Genomic DNA, 23,012 nt, shown 5'->3' with positions numbered 1-23,012 from the left:
AATTGTATTACTATAGTCCGATAATACAAATCCGTTTGTTTGTACTGCCCCCCCCCCCCATCGATTTAAATAATGGAAACCTTTAATGTGAAAAAAAGTGCAAGGAACTTAGTCAATTCATTCATTGATTTATATTTTCTAACTGACTCTGAGTAGAGTGGCCCTAACACCGCCATCTTATGCACGTTTCAAGCTTAACGGAAGTTTTCGGTGCAATAGACGGACATTTCCGGATCCATTTCCAGTTTCTGGACAAGTCCATTTTCAGCAAAGGGATGTATTACGACTACGTATGTACATGCATAAGCCGTCTGCTTCCGATATTTACTATATCGAAACAAGGAAAGGAAAATGACAACTACGCTTTTTGTGTGGATTTAACAAGCGGTTTGATTTCTATGTTGATGTATGCAGAGTGATATAATTCCAAACTCTCAAAGTTATGTAATTTACGCAGTTATTCAGCATTGCCGAACAGGATAAACTACGACTACGTCATTATGTCGTCTGATGGAAAATAAACTAGCCTATAGTGTACGCAATATGGCGCCGTGTTAGTATGGAAAGTCCGTTGAGCATGAAATGGTGCAGGGAATGCCAGCATTAGTGCCATTATGGTCACATTCAGGTTAGAAATTATACATCAATGATTCAATTGACTTAGTTCTGTGCACTTTTTATCCATTAAACGTTCTCGTTTTTTAAATCGGTGGGGGGGAGGGGTACAAACAAACGGGGATGTAGAGTCAGACTACAGTATGTTACATATCCACCACCCACCTATTCTTGTATTTTGTTTGACTAATTCATATCTTACAAATTTACAAAGCCGGGCCCCCAAGACGGCCTGGTCCCACAGCACGGCTGTACTTGCTACCAAGGTAGGTGCGCGACTGTACTCAGTTGATGAGACTCGTTCAAACGTGTTAACTTGTTTTTTTAAGCCATAGCCCTATATCCATAGGGGTTAGTTAAAAAGAAAATTAGGCCTATCCGACCATGAATCAAGGGATTGGGGGGGGGGGGGTCTAACCTGTAACAATATCACAGGTTAGACCCCCCTCCATCCCTTGATAGATGGACGGATACTCCTAAGTTTTTGTAACGAACCCCTGCGCTTGGCTCTCAGCCTTAGCGTTAGGACTGGTCGGCCTGGTGTGAGGACTGGATGATACATGCTGCTGCATGTTTACCCCACCATAGCTGCAGATATCATAGCAATTTATTTGACTACAATTCTTAAAAGGGACATTCAAAACTCGCATAGAATGGCTGGTATGCGGGGGATCGTGGTTCGATCCCTGGCCGAGTCATACCAAAGACACAAAAATGGTACTAACAGCTGCTTCGCTTGGCGCTCAGCATTAAGAGGTTATTGTTAGGACTGGTCGGCCTGGAGTCAGGATAATGTGACTGGGTGAGACATCATGCTACATGTCCGCGGCATGATGCCCCAGTTCTAGACATCACTATAAACTGCCATACTGCAGACATCGTAGCGGTATGACTGAAAAATTGTTAAAGCTACGTTAAAAATCCAACACACACACACACACACACACACACACGGTTGTGGAATAAAAGTTGAGATGAATCGAGTATTAACCCAGATGATATTGCATTGTTTGTGTGTTTTGTTTTTTAAATTAAGTTAGTGTTTTGATGAGTTGTCAGGGTAAATGTAAGATCGAGGATCAGATGTTGTGACAATATATTTATTTCATGGATTTGAACCATGAAAATTTGATTTTGAGATGTTTTTGCATGAAACATAAAGTAACCCTGACGAGGACAGGTTACACTCAGACACATATGAAATTAAGTTGATTTATTGTATCTTCAACTTGTATTTTCTCTCATCCTTCCATAATGTCTCCCTGCTTAGAATGTTTGTCTTTTCCCAGCATTGATGCATTCATAGCCTGCGTTTGATCCAGTTTAAATTGTATGAAGCCTTCAATCTCGGAAAGTTCAGCCTAGCTGAGAACTAATCAGTTCCTATAGACCATACATGTTCAAGCCATGCATTACTCTGCTTTCAGAGGAATAAAACAGACTATTTCTCAGGTCTTTTCTTCCATGTTATTTTCATTATAGCGTCTTAAAAGTAGGTTATACGCCAACCATTACGTATTTGTCGTAATCATAACGTTTTCTTTTACAAAACTAGGTATGACAGTTGCCTCATATGGATTACACTTTTTTGGTAAATTAAAATAAATACAATATTGCCATTGTAGCGATTGTAATATACAGGTGGTACAGACAGGATAATGCTATTTATGTCATTGCATTGGTTGTTGTTGTTGTTATATGGTTTAACACCCTTTTTCAGCACAAGATAGACTATACATGGCGGCCAGTATTAATGGTAGATAAAGAACCCGGGAAAACCCCGGAAAGAACCACCGACCCACGAGAAACTACCGGCAAGCTTTCTCACATAACCACATTGGTCGAGCCCAAGACTCGAACCCACGCAGACAGAGGTAAGATGGCAGTGATCCGTAACGGAGAGCGCTTTAGACCACTCGGCCACTCGGGGCCCCCCATTGCAATTGTAATGTCATATGCAGGTGGTAAAGGCAGGGTAATGTTATTTAGGTCATTGCATTTGTAATGACATATGCAGGTGGTGAAGGCAGGGAAATTTAATTTATATGTCAATGCATTTGTAATGTCATATGCAGGTGATAAAGGCAGATCAGTGCTATTTAGTATTGCATTTGTAATGTCATGTGCAGGTGGGAAATGTGTGGTAGTCATGCACTGTTCAAGATGTATACTTCAGATGTATGATTGTCTCTAAATGTGGAGATTTTGATATTTGAATCCATCTGTGGTTGTGGGGTTAAGGACATTTATGTATAAAGGAGGTGGAGGTGATGTCTCTGAAAAACTTGGTAACGTTGCTTTGTTACAAACTTAAAATTGCTGTTTTACTTGCTTTTGTCGTTGGATCTGTGGTTTATCTTTTTGTTATTGTTGTTGTTGTTGTTGTTTTTCTTGTGCTTCTTTCTGTTGCTTGTTTAAATGCTGTTGTTTTTTGTTGTTTGCTATTGCCATTTCCTGTTTCTCCTTTGTTTTATTGAGTTACTTGCTGTTTATGTTGCTGGCGTTCTTCTTTCTGTTGCTGTTGTTTGCTCTGTTTGGGAAAGATTTTTAACTCACTAATACGAGTTATCCCCTGTTTCTTCTGATCTTGTTGTGTTGGACACTTCTTTAGCACGTGTCCTACTTTCCCACATGTATTGCATTTTCTATGGTGTATACATCCTCTGTACCAGGTTTTAGCGAGAAATACGTGTAGAAAGAATACTTTTTCATTGTGTAGAGTTTTCCCCTTTCTATTTCTAAAATTCTAATTCCATTCATATCCAGGAGGTGGGTGTTTATTCTAGCTTTTGTTACTTTTGTCTGGAAGTTCTGTTCAAAACGCTCAGTTTTGGCTTCTAATGGGATTTCAAGAGTTTTGTCCGATATATGCAATTCTGCTGTTCTTTTTGATTTTCCTCATAATGGTTTCCGGCTCTTTGACTGTTGCTCTTTCAGATCCTATTAACAATTTCTTGACCCCAGTTGGTTTCAAGCGCTCACCGGTACGGATCACTGCCATCTCACCAATGTCTGCGTGGGTTCGAGCCTCGGGCTTGGCCAACGTGGGTATTTGAGAAAACGTACCAGTAGCTTCTCGTGGGTCGGTTGTTCTTTTGGGTGTTTTCCCTGGTTCTTCCTCAACCAGTTGAACTGGCCGCCATGTATAGCCTATCTTGTGCTGAACAATGGCGTTAAACCCTATAACAATTAACAGTTTCCCATATGGCATGATTGGTTTATATCCTCTCGGCCTTAAAATGTATCCTCTATCTTCTCCTTTCCTATTTAAACGTAATGCTAGTTTTGTGAAGATTTGTAGCTTACGTCTAGAGCGACCGTAACCATTGATATTTTTGTCTTATCACTGCTGGTATTTCAGAGAGGTTGTCCTGCATCACCTTTATATAGCAACATTGTAAGAACAACCATTCACTTCTGTCCATCCTTGGCGTGTCAAAATATTTGTCCAGCTCTTCTAGTTCCTTGTTTTTCGCCATCTTCAATAAAACCGTTCCGGTGGCCTAGTGGTTAGAGCGTCCGCCTCGGATGCGGGAGGTCGTGGGTTCGATTCCCGGTCGAGTCATACCAAAGACTTACAAAAATGGTACTAACAGCTGTCTCGCTTGTTGGCGCTCAGCATTAAGAGGTTAGTGTTAGGACTGGTCGGCCTGGTGTCAGGACAATGTGACTGGGTTGGACATCATGCTATATGTCTGGGGCATGATGTCCCAGTGCTAGACATCACTAAAAACTGTCACACTACAGACATCGTAGCGATATGACTGAACAATTGTTAAAGCTACGTTAAACATCCAAAACACACACACACACACACACACACACACACACACACACACACCCGCACACACATTTGAGGTAACACGTCCCTTCTTTATACAGTTTTTGAATATACCCATCTTTGATATCGTAATAAATTTGGAGCATCAGCCATTTGCATATAGCTCTCCGTTTTAAGTATTTCATAGATTTTAGTGATCACTTGGTTGATTTTGGGAAGTCGATGTCCTCAGCCCGACTAATTAGCCAACTGCTACGGGAAAACGTCACAGATTGCAGTGTTGTTGAGATTCCAGGATGGCATGATTTAATTGTATAGTGAGTTGAGGTCAAGAGTCCCATAAGTGTCCCTGGAGCCCAGTAGTCTCTATTACCCCACTGTATGGAACGATTATGTGAGTCCATTTGCAGTATTCGTGATGGGTGACTGGTATATTGTACAAAAGAGTAATTCAGTAGGGACGGTTCCGTTGTCTGGAGACGCCTTGAGTTATTGTTAATATGGTAGATATGGTGCAAGGTTACAAGCGCAATGAAGCTTAAAAGCATGATTTGACTAGCTTGAGGTAAAATAGTTCCCTCTATAGTGTTTGAGTTGTAAATTTTCAAGGAGTAAAATTATATCGATAAGTTACGGAAATGGAATAAGGAGAAAAAGTGCAGTTGTGAAGTTGTGGCGTAAACAGCAAAATAAAGGGCGCCTTAGGGAGTACCGGGTATGAAAAAAAAAACACGCAAATGTTAATAAACTGTATCAATAGTTTGTACTCATGGGAACCTTACTTAGAGGATTTTGATTTCAACGTCTCTTATACTGTTTTGAAATAAGGCCCTTTTGTGACAGCAGAAAATGTTTAAAGAAAATTCGTTGAGCCGATGTCGAGAAACTCGCGACTAAATAAAGGAAGTCGAACAGAACACATTCTGTAATAATATATCGCACCTTTACATCTGGGCCATTACTCCCACTCTTTATACATCAACCCTTCTATGGCTTTTCATCTTTAGGGGATAGAGACGACCCGCGAGTTACAGACGAATTTCGTTTAAGGGAATTATCCAAGTAAGAGGCGCCATATGGGTACCGGCTATGAAAAACACGCAAAAATGTGGATCGAATTGAGTAATAAATTGAACTACTTAGATACTGACTTAGAGGACTTTGATTTCATCGCCTCTTAGAAAACTACCTAGTTTGGGATCAGTTCCAAAAGTAGGTAAAGTTTGAAGAAAATTAGGCGGCTAGATAAAGCGTTTTGGGTACAACACATGCTGTTTGAAGATTATATCTTATGTGTACAGTTGGGACATTACGTCTTCTCGTTATAGAATTTTGTCATTGATCCTTATTTGACTTTTATCTTTAAGAGATGGAGTCTACCAACGAAGGAGGTCCTAATGAATTTTCTGAAGAGTAACCAGCGAAATAAGGGTCACCCTGTGGGTGCATGGATGAGAAACGCAGACTATGCATCAGTTGTATCAATATATGTTTAGTAACTGAATTCTGACTTAGAGACTTTCTTATTTCAACGCCTTTTCGGGAATGTCTAGCTAGGAATATGTTCCAACTGCAGGAAAAGTCTGAAGAATATTTGTTGAATGATTTCACAAAAGTGTCGGCTAGATAAAGGGGTTGGATAAAAAGCATGCCGTAAGAAGATTTTTTAAATAGTTTTTGACATGGATCCTTCTTGGACATGTCATCTCTATGGATCAGCGTTTAGTCGACCCACGACGAATTTGTTCGAGAGGAATCAGCGAATTAAGGGGCATCAAATAAGTTCCTGCTTTGAAAAAAATTTTTTTTAATGTACATCTTAATATATCAATAATTTGTAGAAATTTGACCCGTACTTACATATTTTGCTCACTGTTTTGTTTAGTACATTTAATTAAGTTTGTGTGATGTCGTTTTTGTTGGCTGGTACTGTTTTTGACTAGTTTGCCTCTTCAACAATATTCTTATCAAATGTTTAACAACAGCAAACGTTTAGTACAAAAATGGAAAAAAGCGAATAAAAAGATAATTGAAAAATTTAATTTACCTATGTAGCAATGACTGTACTCAATAGCTTATACAAATCAGTAGACATCATCCATACGCAAAACTGGGTAAATTGCAGTTGTTTCCTTTGATATTAATATTTTGAGCGTTGCACATATTGCCGGAATGGTTTCAGAAACATGAAAGCACAGCATAAAGCACACGGAACTATTTTATTTGATAGGAAACCATGAACAATTAAATAGTCTATCGTAATATCCACTATAGCGAATAGTACAAGCAATTCAAGAATTTCTTCAAACAACATTACATTTTAGACGAGGAACTAATGTTTTTTAAACAGCTATCTACTAACAATTAGACATGCGTCTAACGATCTGTCATAATGATCTTTATCATGTTTTTGCACTCAGACCGTTTCCTGCGAAATTTATTTAAGCACATACTCGTGTAAATGAAGTAACCATATGTCAAGAATGTGATAGCTGGTATGATATACCATATGTCAAGAATGTGATAGCTGGTATGATATACCGTATATCAAGAATGTGATAGCTTGCATGACATACCATATGTCAAGAATGTGATAGCTTGCATGACATACCATATGTCAAGAATGTGATAGCTGGTATGATATACCGTATGTCAAGAATGTGATAGCTTGCATGACATGCCATATGTCAAGAATGTGATAGCTGGTATGATATACCATATGTCAAGAATGTGATAGCTGGTATGATATACCATATGTCAAGAATGTGATAGCTGGTATGATATACCATATGTCAAGAATGTGATAGCTGGTATGATATACCATATGTCAAGAATGTGATAGCTGGTATGATATACAGTTGTATTGTATTCTGGAAGGTTCTTTACTTTGCAGCTGAACTTTGTACATTTAGTTGCTTTTCCCATACCTCTATCTTTAAATAATACAGTCGACTCCAGCAAAAAAAGTTTGATATAGACTTACTTCAAACATGTTTACTTTTCATCTTCTGTTTGGTTTCTTTGGCATCCTCCTCCATTTGTTTGAAGTCCTCTTCCATTTTTTCTTCCACGACCTGTTGTAAAATCATTCATGTTTTCAAACTTTCTTCTATTTCTTCAAAATATCATAAATAAAAAATTAAAACATGTTTAATTTTCTCCCTGTACATTTAATTCGTTCGATAGTAAATGTAGTGTTTATGTTGTTCTTTTTTCTCTGTCCGATTTAAGAAGGTTTCTTCGACAATTGTTTTCTGTCCAATTTAACAAGGTTTCTTAAACAATGTTTAACTTCAATTCAATCTATTCTATATTTTCTTTTCTGTCTATCCCTTGTACAGTTCAATTGGCAGTTTTATTCCACCTCTGAGTATATTAAATTCAATGATTTCGTTATGATGATTGTGTTGACATGTAGTGAAACATTCTGTATTTTCCATGTTCAAAATCCTTAAGGGCGTTCTTTGGACATACTATATATTTTGGTAGGGAAAAGTAAGCATCTAAAAGTTTGCTAGAATCAGATAATCACTATTAGTTACGTTTAGTTGAATTAACAGTTATTGCGGACTTCTGAAACCAGGACTGGCACAAGGTGTAATTGTACGTATATTGCAAAAAGAACAATGTAGAGAATGTTGATAGACCTCTGTGTTAATTGCATGTACTGTTGTCATTGAAATTTCTTGGTATGTGATGTTAGGAAAAACAAACGAGTTGCCTCAAGCAGACATCTGATCGAAATGGCTTCTCATATGTATTGAGAAATGAATTTGAAATGGTCCAAATTACATCAACTGTAGCAGTTATTGAAATAGGGAAAATGAATTTGGACAATAGTAGTTTCTGAAAGTGAAATATATGAAATAAAAAATATATATTAAAAATATGGAAACACTTATTGGCTGGAGTTGTATCGAGTTTAGCTTTGAAGTTCAGGAAGTGAAAAATAACCAAGAGGAGCTAGAAGACTTTGAGGGGTGTACATTTGAACTGAGGCCAAACTAATTGTGCTATAAGTTACACCCAATAATCAAATCATACATCAACATAAAGAGAATTGAAAGCTATATTAACACATACCTAACATATGAAAGGTCGTTATTTTTAAACCAGGATAACAGTGGGGAAAACCTGGAAATTGTTTTTTGATAATAATTAAAAAAATTTAAAACAGTTTGTGAATAATAATGTCAAACGTTAGATGAGTTCTAAAGCCAGTAGATAGAAGAAAAAAATGCTTGCTGTATAAATCAGAATATTTTTCACATAAAGTTTCGTAGAATGATCATAAGGATGAATATTTGATGGATTTTAATGTGATTTGACTGAAAACAAATGTTTGCTATTTAAACCATAGTACGTTCACAGAATATTTCGCAGATGGATTATAAGGCTGAAAGTTAAATGAGATCGAACGCGAATAGAAATCAAATTTATATGAGTCCAAAGGCAGATGAAAACTTCATAGAAGCTGGACACAGCGGCAAACACGTTAAATGTGGCTGCATGTAACCCCGAGTAAAATGTTATCAGAACCTTAACCCAACATGGCCTTTCGTTCTGAATGGAGGAATCAGTAAGATTTTCTCCTCCGGTCATGCTTGCTTGTTAATAGATAACAGGTAATTTCCGTTGATTTATATGCATGTACAAGAGAAACTAGGAAATGTTATCGCAGGCAGCCACAGGTGAAAGATCGCTGCGAATGTTCGCCTTTGGCTTACAATGATGAATACGTTGACCATTTTGCAAACTGTTCCTTGCTAATAAATCATACAAAGAGAAGTGTAAATTGTCTTGCTAACCCACTCACCCCTTCCCATCAAGAAAGAATTGAGCACAAAGCAACTGGAACATTTCCAGTACTATTGTAGTTGAATTAATAAAATTTTAATCTGAAAACGCTTAAAATGCATAAGCTATTCAAAGCTATATTTCTCGATCAGCAACTTCAATCATGCTAAAGTTAGGCGCCGTTTTGATTGTGAAATACACGTTTAAAGTGTCGTTATCGTGAGGATAATTACTACGCCCTTTATAAATCGTGATGGAAATACTTTTGCGGCACACACGTTTTTTTCTTGCTGGATGTGTGCAACAAAGTAAAAATGCTTGCAACAAACATGACTGGATATAACTTCGATCCTTTTTACAATATTATGCCACAATCAATACTTACCAATAGAACTCGTTAACTTTATGTAATACAAATACAGAATTTATTCCATAATTTGAAACAAATATATTGGTTCTCGATAATTTGGTGACGAAAATTAACTTTACAAGGACACAGAATGGAAAACTAAAAAACTATGTCAGGTTGGAACTGTAAACACTGTGGAATGAAATGGAAGAAACTTTTTTAAATATTAGAGGAAGATGGCAGTAATAAAGTGTGCCTTTAATCTTGTAATATTTACTTGTGTTCTGAATATAACCATATCTGGAATGTCATAATTTATAGAATATATGCTATTCTTGTCTTATCTTCACATTACTAACAAGAAAGAATAAAATGTCCTTAAACATTTATGCGTTAGGATAACAGACTGTATCAAGTACAAGCTCTTGATGACTATATTTCGATACCGTACTGAAGGATACAAGCATAGTAACAAACAAATCAGTTGGTATAATTTAAAGGGTACTCTTACTGGCAAGCTTCAGGATTGTTATTGTTGTGTGTGTGTGTGTGTGTGTGTGTGTTTGAGAGAGAGAGAGAGAGAGATTTCCGTGTATATATATATATATATATATATATATATATATATATATATATATATATATATATATATATATATATATATAATGTACCGCATTTACCATCCTCCAGCTAGCGGAAATGCTCATTTTATTAATGCGGAAGTCAGACGAGAGGAGGTTTTAATAAATTATAGAACCATAGTCACACTTTGCAAGAGCTTACATCCTGAATAGTTTGGTAAGGTGCACGCATTCAATAATCTTACATCGTGAATAGTTTGGCAAGGTGCACGCATTCAATAATTTTATATCGTGAATAGTTTGGTAAGGTACACGCATTCAATAATCTTACATCGTGAATAGTTTGGTAAAGTGCACGCATTCAATAATCTCTGGCTCATAATATTAGATTCAATATTATTGAAACTGCAAAACCAATTGTCTCTTCTGTGTATAATTTTTAGGAACATTAAATTAATTGGCTTTTAAACTTCAGGCGTTTGCAAAGCCTCTGCCACAGGAGCATATATTCACAGCACTGTGATAGCTGTATCATCTATAACATTTCTTGTACATTTACCTCTGGATATTAATCAGTTCTCTTTCCTTTTCTAATACTCCAAAATATATATAGAAAAAAACATCATTAATTAATGAGAGAAAGAGAGACGGAAAGAGAAAGACAGACTTGCTTGCGATGCTCACAACATGGTAAAGTAATATATGTGTGTCCTGGAAGCAATATTTAGTTTATTTGTCTTACACAAAACGTAATACAATTATATAGGTACTGGAAAAGAGAAAGCAATCGAAAACAGTCGAAATATATTGTCGTCAGTGATAGATTTTATTCGTGAGTTAGATGCTTTATAAATAAAACTTCAGGTCAGTATGTTAGCATCGTATATTTGACACATATATCTGGAATTTAATAAAAATGTTATCGAAATTTTACTTCTAAATTCTGATTGGATCAATAAATGTATGCATTTTTAGCGAGGGATAATATATAATTCTGCACAAACTATGTGTGCTTGGTCCAGGCCTTATGTCTCTGTACGATGTATATCAGAATTCTAAATTTTACCTCCCTCTCTCCAACCTAACACCACCACAATTTCCATAAAGTACATCCGTTTGTCGCTGCCGACTTCATTGTTCACAGTCCAAAGAGCAACTTATGATAAAGCGTGGTACTTGCTGATTGGACTCATTAAATGTCCTAGGAACACATTTTTATTTTAGCGGAGTTTTCATATCGATGCATATCTGTTGGACCATATTTAATTATTCATTTTGTAGAATCCAATTTACTATGGTCTACTAAGGAGTTAGTAACGATCATGGCTTTATAATTATAGTTACCCTCTGTCATGTATCACTCCTCTGCACTTTTGCTGGGTATTAGTTCAAAGAACCAGTACTAATGACAAAGCTGACATCATTACAGGTAGTAGAATAAACTAACAGAATGCAAATAAACAAACCACTCAACGTTGCCTCAGATACTGACATGGAAATAACAACGCTCAATAGTATGTGTGTACTACCTCTTCATTACGAATACACGCGTACGTGTTGAATTAGAGTGCAAATCAGCCATCTTAAATAGGCGTGATTTAATGTTTGTCCAGTAGTGAGTCATTTTTGAAATTCTAAAATCATTTTCAATTTCTGAAATATAATGGAAGCAGACGGTCTTCTTAGAAACTGGACTGAGTCCATTTCTACGATACTAAATGCAACATTTATTGCCTTATTCGGATATGTTATCTACAGAATAGTTCTTCTCGTTGCCTGGTTCCAAAATATACATTTTGTGTTTAACAGAGTACAAGGGCCCAGGGACTATCACTGGCTTTACGGAAACATGCAAATGGTATTTCAACTTAATCAGTCTATTCTCTCTCTCTCTCTCTCTCTCTCTCTTCAGCCAAAAATTTAGGTAAAGTTACAAAATCTAGTTTTTTAATTATTTCCTTCTAGTATTTTTGCAACGAATCATTTTTATAGCACCAAAATATTGGGAAGCCTAGTTCCAGTTCATGTACCGTATATTTCGTTCATCCTTACTTTCTGCGTGTTTGGTTTTCATGTGCTGTAGGCTACATCTCCATGTTTGATTATCAGTTCGTGTAATATTGTGTATATGCACATATATTTGAAAACTGTGATAACATTTACTATAATGCTAGTGATTTTGACATGAGGCAGAAATAAAGGTAATCGAATTGTCAAACGCAGATTTTCAGTGTAGACTATTTTAAGTTTAGATGAATAAAAATAACGTCATAAAAATAACGTTTGTCATTAATGTGCGCATTAAATATGGGTCAAGTATCTGGCTGATTTTCTTAATCACAAAATCAGCAAGACTCCTAATTAGTAAAACTATTATTACTCTTGTGGGCCCTAATCTAAATGTCGATGCAATGTAATTGTGTGACTGTCTGTGTCTTTATCTGTCTGTCCTTAATCTTTTGGTATCAAACAAAGCTTCGAATCTACTGTCGTTTCATTTGACATAAAGAACGTCCCCACTGATACATCAGCTAAATCTGGTAGGTGTATACGTGCATTCTCGGCTTTTTTTCCCCCCATCTCTGACTGCGTTGTGATTTTAAATATGCCACTTATCAATTTTGTCTTGGTCTTTTGACGCATAATTCATACTAGACGGTTGATGAATTTCATCGACTGTACTCCCTCCGATCCAAGGATTTGCAAGGATGCCGCTTGTGAAATATGCCATAATATCATGACCTTCCGTCAGTCACACTTTTTATTCTAATTCACCTTTCCAATGTTGCAGTTTGATGTTGTCAAGGAAGGTCGAGATCCCGCTAAAGTCGACTTTCTTATGAGTCTCATGAAAAAGTACCCAAGATATTTCCGGTTATGGAAAGGTCCATTCAATCCAACCATTGTTGTCTATGATCCTGACATAGCGAGACAATTCCTTCAAAAACCAGGTAATTTTTTCTTCTTCTCATTACTAGAAAAGGAGGTAAACTCTTAATGTTGGTTGTGATATGTTTTTATATGATACTGTAAAGATTTAGGTGTCTTGACTGACTGTATTCCCGTCCCATATGAGGTATGACACTTTAATGATCCGTCCCCTTTGATATGTGATACTGTAACGATTTGGAAGTCTCGACAATCTGTATTCCCGTCCCCTTTGATGTCTGATATTGTAACGATTTGGGAGTCTCGACAATCTGTATTCCTGTCCCCTTTCATGTCTGATACTGTAACGATTTGGGAGTCTCGACCTACTGTAGTTCCGTCCCCTCTGAGGTATGACACATTAACGATTTGGGTGTCTTGACCAATCGTATTCCCGTCCCATTTGATATTTGATACTGTAACGATTTGGGAGTCTTGTCAAACTGTATTCTCCTCCCCCTTAATGTTGATATTGTAACGATCTGTAACAAGCGTGGCGGCGGACTCCAAGTAAAAATGTCACTCTTTGGCTGGTACTTGATGAAACATTCACGAAACAAATGACGGAGACAGTAACCTTTTTCCTACAAATCACTTCGTTATATTGCATGAAAAGTCACTGATAGAAAGCACACTTAATAATGTGTAGACGCATTTTTGAGCACCCAAAATATCATCCTCTCAAATAGTCATGGTTTGAGTATACGGATAAAGGTATTTACATACTGCAACGTTGAAGCATGCATCAAGTGTAATTATACCTTTTTTAATTTAAGTTAGATGATAAGTGTTTATATGGGAGAATAAACAAATAATTATAGTTAGTTTTTCATATAACGCTGGAGACCAGTTGTACGTGATAATATGAGAACCTGACATCAAATGCGTTTCTCAGTCCAATTTTTTAAATAAAATTAACCTTTTATGATTTAGTTTAAAAATGTGTGACTTATGTCATATTTTATTTCAATAGTTAATGTACATTTTGCAACGTCGAAACGCGACATTTAACAGTAACTTGTACGTGTGCTAGCTCCTTGTTGACTGGATGTAGAAAGCTACCGTAACAGGTGTAGCGGCTGACCGCAGAGTAAGAATTATAGGTTACTGCATTTGTATGGGGAACTATGAACGAGTTTTTCGAATGGAAATACTGCACCACCTTGGGAGTGCAGTATATCCATCCGACTAAACGAGTTCATATTTTCCCATACAAATGCAGTAACCTTTTAATGATATGCTAATTTTTTAAATTCTACCTAATGCTTAATTATCTTAACAAAATACACTACACGAAACAAAGTAACTAAATGTATGCCGCATTCCAAACTAAATACACATGCGCATATTCAGCATTACACAACAACAACATTATTACTGCGCACATAACTCCGCCCATATAAATTTGAACCTAATCGCGAGCTCGACATAATAGTCGAAAGAAAATGGCGTATCTAGTTAAAATTGAAATTTGTAGTCATATTGTGCATGAATGCCTATTGCAACAACTTTTCCATTTGATCTGGAATGAACATATTTTGGTATTTTTTTTCGATTCTACGAAATTTCGTGATTATGACTGGATTTATATGTGACAATTCCACATGAAATACATGGGATTGAAGAAGCTAGGGAGAAGCGTGTTGACATCTGCAAATGTGTTTCTGTTTCTGTCACTGAGTGTTTGAAATCATAATGTGGGAAAATATGAAGTCTTTCAATTGCATTTATCAAAGCGACGCTATAGAATTTAATGATTATTTCATTTTGAGTGAAGTAAGGAGGATGTAATTGCACTTATCATCGAAATTACAGTACAATTTCGAAATGTGTAATCAAGATTGAGAACCTTTGACATGGCTCATGTAATTCGGATTTGCAGAACTCAGAAACTACATTTCGAGGAAATTCAGATGTAAAAATGTAAGTATATATTTTTTGCCATTCTTATCACCAGCTAAAGAAGACAGTATTTTACTTGTCACTTGTATGCTATTTGTAAGGACCCTTTCGTTCGTCTGTTATATAATGTAGCTAGCCTAAATCCGAAACACTGTATCAACAAATTTAACGCGGAATGTGCCAAAGCAGCTGCTATGTGGCAGTCCACGAAACATCTGTTTTAGTTCATTCAGAAACAAATTTAAACAACCACAAAGTAAAGCGCATCTTACGCGAGTGTACATGATTTGTTTACAAATCAAAAGTGTTGGCGTCTGCGTCCATTGTTTGTTTACAATAGAAAGTAGTTCCTTTATGCACGTGAATGCAATATCTGTATTTGCACGCGAGTTCAGTATCGGGTAATATTAAACGATTCTGACAATGTAAAGTTAACGGAGAAAAAAAAAGCATATAATAATGTCACACTACTTAACCCAATGTCTAGTGACGCATGTAGATTCGTTGGGAAATAAAAGTGAGGACAGAACTTAGCTATTTATTCTTCATCGAAATTCACTTTGTTCATGACATGAATGGCCACTGATATGGTGCAACCACCAGTACAGTGTACACAATTCGGCCTTTGAAAAAAAACAGTCCAGTGCTTTTGTAATCTCTTATCTAATTGTATATGCATCACTGCTTTTATTAATTTCTTCAAAGTAGGTATTGGAGATAGCATGGAAATAAAAACAAAACAATGACAAATTAATAACCAGCACAAAATCTTGTATGAAATATAATTTATTGAGAACCTTACCGCTTGATGCAGCCAATATTTAAAAATACACTGTAGCTAAGCAATTTGTGTGATGTATGTTACGTTATGGACAGGGTGAGAAGATGAAAAAAATACAAAACCTCACTTTTCTACGTTACGCGCGTGCGTCTTTATGTATCCATAAATCAGTTCTAAGTGCAAATAGTAAATTGAAAATATATACTTTTTTAACATGATATAAAATTTTAAGCATTTTACGATCTTAGTTAGCATTGCTAGTAAAATTGTTTTCTTCCTGTAACGGTTTTCGAAATAATATTTCAGGACTTAGCGTGTATGTATATTAAATCTTATGTCTTGTTTCGTTTCTTATATATATATATATATATATATATATATATATATATATATATATATATATATATATATATATATAATTGGAGCCAATTATACTCTCCAATGCAGAAATCGTAATTAGGTATGTTTCTTAGCGCGACAGCTAGGTGTGGTGTGCGTCGGATAAGTCTGACGTCCATTATTTATAACGAGATGTATCAATAAAATTGGTTTTGTCGTTTATTGCAATTTGTAAAGATAGGATACATTGACGAACGTAATGTGTGACCTTAACCATTTTATTTGATAAAATATATCAGCTTGGCTGGTATTTATGGTGGTGCTCATACACGTTTAATACATTGACTAAATTGGCAGCTCTTAAACCAATCGATGCACGCCTCCCAATTAAAGGTGAATGTTTAACGGGACCGTCTTCTTATTGACATAATAATGTAGTACTTGAGTCCTAAGGTTTTGTTTTCAAGGGTCGTTTGGTGAGGTCCACGCTGACTGAGCGTATGTTAAAAGCCAGCTTTGAGTACAATGCAGGATCCTGCTTTCATCGTTTTGCAATGGAAACCAAACCAGCAATGAGCGTTAGCGGGAATGTTTCTGAGGGGTGGGAGTAGGAGGCAAAGTAATTTTTCCAGATGATGGGACACAGTCATATTGAAAGGTTATATATATATATATATATATATATATATATATATATATATATATATATATATATATATATATATATATATTACGAAATCGGTTGTGGTGTGGGTGGGTGTTGCAACTGCCTCGCCTCCCTCACTCTGCGGACGCTCATGAAACCAAGACCTGGGAGAAAACAGCAACCAAAATAAAACAAAACAAACCCCAACAAACATAGTCAAACAAAAACGAGGCGCACTAAAATTATTATGAGGTAGTAAAAGGCGCTGTAAATGTTGATTAAGGTAAACAAGACTACAGAAAAAAAATCAAATTCATACCTTTAAGATATAGACAAGTAAAATTTATATCAGTCAGGAAAAGATTGCATAAACAATTGAATTGTCTAGAAACCTAGCATCTGTTTGACGTCTAATACATTATGACATCATAATCTCGTTGCTATCTACATTTTAAAAGAGACGAGATCAAAATTTATCACATAGTCGGAACAGTTTGCCTATAGTGTGTGCAGTTTCATATGTTTTTTTTATTATAACACGTAAACATATCAATTTATGTAATTCTGATTGGTCCAAATAAGCCCATGAAATTATTGTGCAGTATTCTAGTTACTGACTGGTTACGATAGTGGGAAAACTTTTTTTTAAACCTCTGCTTTCTGGAATGTTTTGTTGTCAGTGAACATTTTGATCGCCTTTTTATTCGATTCATGAAAGGAATTGGGAGAAATATTGTCTCGTTTGTTTCAATATGACCAAGTTACCCCTACAGGGGTTTGTTATGTCATGTGTAACATATCATAACATGAAAAACGGCACAAAAACACAAGAACAATAACAACAAGTAATATGGAGGGGAATTACCACCATAATTCTATGCATGTATTTTCCTATCTTCCTTGACGCATTATTGTAAACGGCTGCTTGTAAGTGCTGCTTTGATAATTATATCCATGTATATTGTATCATTCATTGATGCAAATTGTATGTGGAAGGTTGCAAGTGCTACTTTCCTTCTGCATTATTGTCAATGGCTGCTTGCAAGTGCTATATTTATAATTTTAGTCATGAATTTTCTATTCTTCATTGATGCAAGCTGTAAATGGCTGCTTGCAAATGCTTAGATCTACTTTCCTTCTGCGTCATTGTGTCTTGCAGTTTGCCAACTACTGAATTGATTCTGTTGTTTGTCAAACGCTGTGTCGGTTATTACAAGCTTTGTATATTCTGTTTATAAACTTGCCATATTACAATTACATCATTTCAACCGCTGTTTTCATACAGATTTGGCCTGGCAACAACGTAAATACTAAGTTTAATCAGTATCGTCTTTGTTGTCAAACTCGTGTCGCCATCTGTTGTCATAATGACAAACTAGAAATTAGCATGGCAAAATGACGACAGACGGCGCTCTAAATTTCTTAAGTTTTTCCTTTACCAGAGATAATTAATGCACCCCACGGAGCATTACGACATTCATTTTGTGTCGGTAAATATTGTAACTCTTTCAGTCCCTTTTTTACGGTGTCGTTAGCAGCGAAGTTGTAATCGTTCTAAAAAAAAAACAGCAGGAGCTTTCTCGATGATCTAAGTGATTTATAGCACCTTAAAAAAACAAAAACGCATACACTACATCTTCTTCCACTCCCGTTTTGACGCACTTAAGTAAGTATCTACTTTCACCTTTTAAGAAATATGCTTCTTAGTGATATCTCTCATAACCTTGGAAACATTAGTTATTTTAGCGAAGTAACTATCAGAAATGACAATGATATATTCCCTCGTACTCTTCTTAACGAGCTTTCATCAAACTGCCACGTACAATTTGCATCAATGAAGAATACAATTAATAGACATGGACAGAATTATGAAAGTAGCACTTGCAAGCAGCCATGTACAATAATGCATCAAGGAAGATTCGAAAATACACGCATATAATTATGGCGGTAATCTCCCTCCATAAAGTGAAAGTACGGATATTGTTCAATTGATAGTGGGATGGGGGTGTATCATGGAATCCACCTTATATACAAGAGTGGTTTAAATGTGAGCTTACAGAAGTAACAAAATCTCACCTTTGTTCACAGAAGAATGTAGACATAAACCGGTCTCCCGAACTGACAGAACTCTATCCAACCACTGCATATTTACGCGGTAAATATGCGATGCAACTCCGACTCTATAAAAGAGATTTGTTTACGTCTTCTATACAGTCTAATGTTTCATATCAGATAATGCAGATACTTGGTCACAAATACACTACAGTAAATGAGTATATTTCTGCATCCAGTAATCTTCTTTTTTAAAAATAGCGCAACAATGTAATGTTTAGTTGTGACTTTAAATTTCAAGGTAAACACTGGCACTGTGTTGTGTAGGCCAACTCAAACCGGTACTGTGCACCGTATCAAACAATGTGATATCACACGCATAGGACATTTTGTGTTGAAACACGATTTTGTCTTCTGTAAAACGTTCTGTTTTTTTCATTTGATGCTTTTTCTTTTATTTATAGTTAGCAAAAACGTATAATCTACTTTTACTATTTCAACTTTGTTTGGGACTATGTGTTAAATTATTACCAATTTGAGATCCTCTGTATATCGGTGTGATGTAAACCAACCACTGTGGTGCATTTTGTCAGCATATACTATTCTGTTTATTAGGAAGTACGCTTGTTCTTTGACTTATAGATTGTAAGTAAAGTATAATCTACTTTTAAACGTTAATACTAGTTCAACTTTGTTTGGGACTAATTTTTACGCACAAAAAAAGAAAGGTGCACCGTCTGTCGGAATGAACGAAGTGATACAACAAATCTCAAATGGATAATGTTTTAATATTAAATTTATGAAACACGTTGAATAATGTCCAAGGCTAGCAAAAGCTGGACACTATTCAACGTGTTTCATAACTTCCATATTAAATCATTAACAATTTGATGTCCTCTATATATTAGTGTGATGCAAGCCGATAGCTGTGGTGCATAGTTTTTGTCGTTTGTTTCTCAGGTCGCTGAAAATTGTTTGTATAGACACATTTTGGGCAAGCCGAGAGTAGAACAAAGTTTTCCTTGTAGTTTTAGAATGAGGGTTTTCCAAAAGTTGGTAAAATGGTTTTGTTAAATGATGAAATTAGATGAAGTAATACGTCATTGTGATGATTCTGAAATGACGTCATGCTTTGCTTTTGCGCTTTGTTATCTTTTTAACACTTTCCACTGAACACAATTTTATTCATCGTAAGGAATACAAGAGGACAAAGGACCAATGCTGTCTTTGTCCTCTCCGTTCGTATTAAGTTTCTAAAATGGAGAGCCACATGTGGGAAGCAAAATTAAGAGCACTTAAACATAATTATATTTCAGAGCAGAAAAATACTGGTTTTAGCGGCGTGTACAGGTTTCTAATACCTTGGTTAGGAGGCAGTCTCTTGACATCGGGGGGAAGACAGTGGGAAAGAGCAAGATATATGCTAACATGTGCATTCCGTTCCGAGATCCTGAAGTCCTACATTACCGTATACAATGATGCTGCGAACTTACTAATTGCAAGTATTAGTAATAGATAAAGATTAAAGCGTAAATGAAGCTTAGAAACATTAACCAGGATTTTATTAAGTAAATATATAAGTAAGACAGTCAATCAGTTATTGCTTATAAATATCAGATTCTACAAAATGTTTCTGCGAAGTGGAGGATATTTCATTTAAAACGATCAACAGTAGATCGAAAAATTTAGTCCCATAGGAATTTTTTATTTTTTCGACTGATGACTAGAAAGGGTTTAAGTTAAAGAATGTTCTTTAACTGCTAATCTTTAAAAAAAGCTTTCACCTTTATGACTAGGACCACTCATTTTAAAACAAAGTATTTTTTCTTAAAATTGAAAAAAAAAACAAAACATTATTTAAGATTAGTCTTTTGTATTATGCAGGAGAAGCTGACGTCACTTGTTGATACGGGAAATCCTGTTGAGGTTTCCCAGGCAATCCGAACGTGTGCCCTAGAAATCATCATGCGATGTGCCTTCTCATATCACACCGATTGCCAGAAACAAGGGTATAAAAACGAATGTAAAAAGAACACACACACACACACGTATGTATGTATGTATGTATGTATGTATGTATGTATGTATGTATATATATATATATATATATATATATATATATATATATATATATATATATATATATATATATATATATATATATATATATATATATATATATAATGTTTGCAATTTGTTTTGTCTTTCAATTATTTTATTTATGTTTATATATAAATTATATTTGTAATTTGTTTTGTTTTTCATTTTTTTTTCTTCTTTTGAGCGGGGCAAAAGTTTTGATTCACAACGTCGTTAATGTAGATCAAAAGCATACTCTGAATGTGTTTAAATATTCCCATACAGGTGTTAGATTGGTGTGATCAAATATTTAGACTTTTCATATTTTGTTTTGTCGACTGTATGGACATGTATATGGAGTTTCATAATCAATTTCAATTTTGTAGTCTGGTACCCAGGTATATAAACTGCTTTTGCAATTAAGTAAAGCGTGTAATGTACCAGACTGTTAATACTTGGGTAAGTAAATTAAATACGTACAGATCGCTCATTTGTCCGTGATGTGATGTAATTTGGTATTTTAAAATAGCTGTAAAAACAATTGAGTCATATCACAACAATATCTGCAGTATGACAATTTATAGTGATGTCTAGCACTGGGGCATCATACCGCAGACATGTAGCATCATGTCCCGTCCAGTCACATTATCATGACACCAGGCCGACCAGTCCTAACACTGACCTCTAAATGCTGTGTGCCGTGCCATGATCATTTGTCCGTATATAGTGGTTAGAGCGTCCGCCTCGGATGCTCGTAGTCGCGGGTTCAAACCCCCGCTGAGTAATTCCAGAGACTTATAACAAGGACACTACCAGCTGCCTCACTTTCGCTCAGCATTAAGAGGTTAATGTTAGAATAGTGTTAGAACTGGTCAGTCTGGTGTCAGGATAATGTGACTGGGTGTGACATCATGCTACATGTCTGCGGCATGACGCCCAAGTGCAAGTCATTACTATAAACTGCCACACTGCATAAATAGTAGCAATATGACTGGAAAATTGTTAAAGCTACGTTAAAAATAAAAATTTCACAATCAAACTCTCATTTTTCCCCAGAGAGATACAAGCCTATATGGAGGCTGTACATGCAGTCAAGGACACAGCGGAATATAGAAACAGGTATGACAATATATTAATATGAGCTGGAGACAGATGTTTATATCTTTATACATGCTTATGAAATTCCTTCCTGATAATACAACCGTTAGTATGCAGAGTGCTTTAGATTATCTTTGTAAAAGTGTGTGGGCCTGCCTGTGTGTAACTTGTTTCTTTTTAACATATTGCATAAACTGCATCTCTTTGTAAAAAAGAAATTATTTTGTAACGAACGAAATGCACCATGCAAGATGAGGTGCCAAATTGATTTGTTCACTGAGCCACTTTGAAACAACAACAACAAATCTCAACTATAAAAGCACTACATTTTCAAATTTTTGTTTGGGCTGAAAGATTCTACTCTTTTGAAAAATCAGAGGTATATTCTTTAGACTGCTTATGTATATGCATGTATGGTGTTCAATTTACGAACAGTAGTGACGTATGGCACTTTGGGCCCCAAATGGCACCTACAGAACAATACCAGCCATTCACTGACCAGGATAACTTTCACCCACATTTATTCACTATCATGCATACGTACTCACAATCACCCATATTTACTGAGCAGCGCATACGCCTATAATCACACATTTTTACTGACCAACACACTCCCCTACTGACCAACATCTATACCCACTAGCCAACACAACATATAACTTATCAAAACCCGTACCAACTAACAATAACTCTAACTCCCACAACGGGTAGAAATACTAAAACATGTACATGCTATAATCTATGAAAAGGGCAGTATTGTTCACACGCGCACACATGCACACAAGCATACATGTGTACTTACACACAAGACAGAAGGGCTTACTTTAAGTTTTAGTTCTCAAAGACATACATACAATATATGCATGCATATATAATACACAATATTTTGACAATGAAGTAGTTTCTCTCTTTCTGAGATATCAAGATAGCTCTAAGATGGATCATTTCAGGTTTACCTAATGGTAATATACTTACAGAGCCTTCTACGCTTGATTGCAAGTCTACCCTATTGATTTTCAAGAAGGAATGCTAAATATTGTCGGTCCTGTGTGAACATTTTAAGA

The 23,012-nt window shown here is 35.8% G+C and overlaps 1 protein-coding gene across 3 annotated transcripts in view; it reads left to right on the top strand.

The window, feature by feature from the left end:
- Positions 1-369: 369 nt before the first annotated feature.
- The window catches only part of LOC149781821 (cytochrome P450 4F12-like), a 38,913-nt gene continuing 16,270 nt past the window's right edge, over positions 370-23,012 (top strand). The window contains exons 1-6 of one of the 3 annotated variants that reach the window (XM_089935995.1): positions 370-628; positions 11,933-11,981; positions 12,915-13,074; positions 20,088-20,269; positions 20,656-20,780; positions 21,907-21,969. In XM_089935995.1, coding sequence (XP_089792121.1) covers positions 615-628; positions 11,933-11,981; positions 12,915-13,074; positions 20,088-20,269; positions 20,656-20,780; positions 21,907-21,969 — 593 coding nt within the window. In that variant the 5' untranslated portion in view covers positions 370-614. Of the gene's footprint in view, positions 629-11,731; positions 11,982-12,914; positions 13,075-20,087; positions 20,270-20,655; positions 20,781-21,906; positions 21,970-23,012 lie in introns of those variants that run through there. The other 2 variants (XM_089935996.1, XM_089935994.1) reach the window with 2 other exon arrangements.

This window comes from Sinohyriopsis cumingii, chromosome 15 (genome assembly GCF_028554795.1).
Source record: "Sinohyriopsis cumingii isolate HCF-2022 chromosome 15, ASM2855479v2, whole genome shotgun sequence".
NCBI lineage: Eukaryota > Metazoa > Mollusca > Bivalvia > Unionida > Unionidae > Sinohyriopsis > Sinohyriopsis cumingii.
This window is presented reverse-complemented; position numbering and strand designations above follow the sequence as displayed.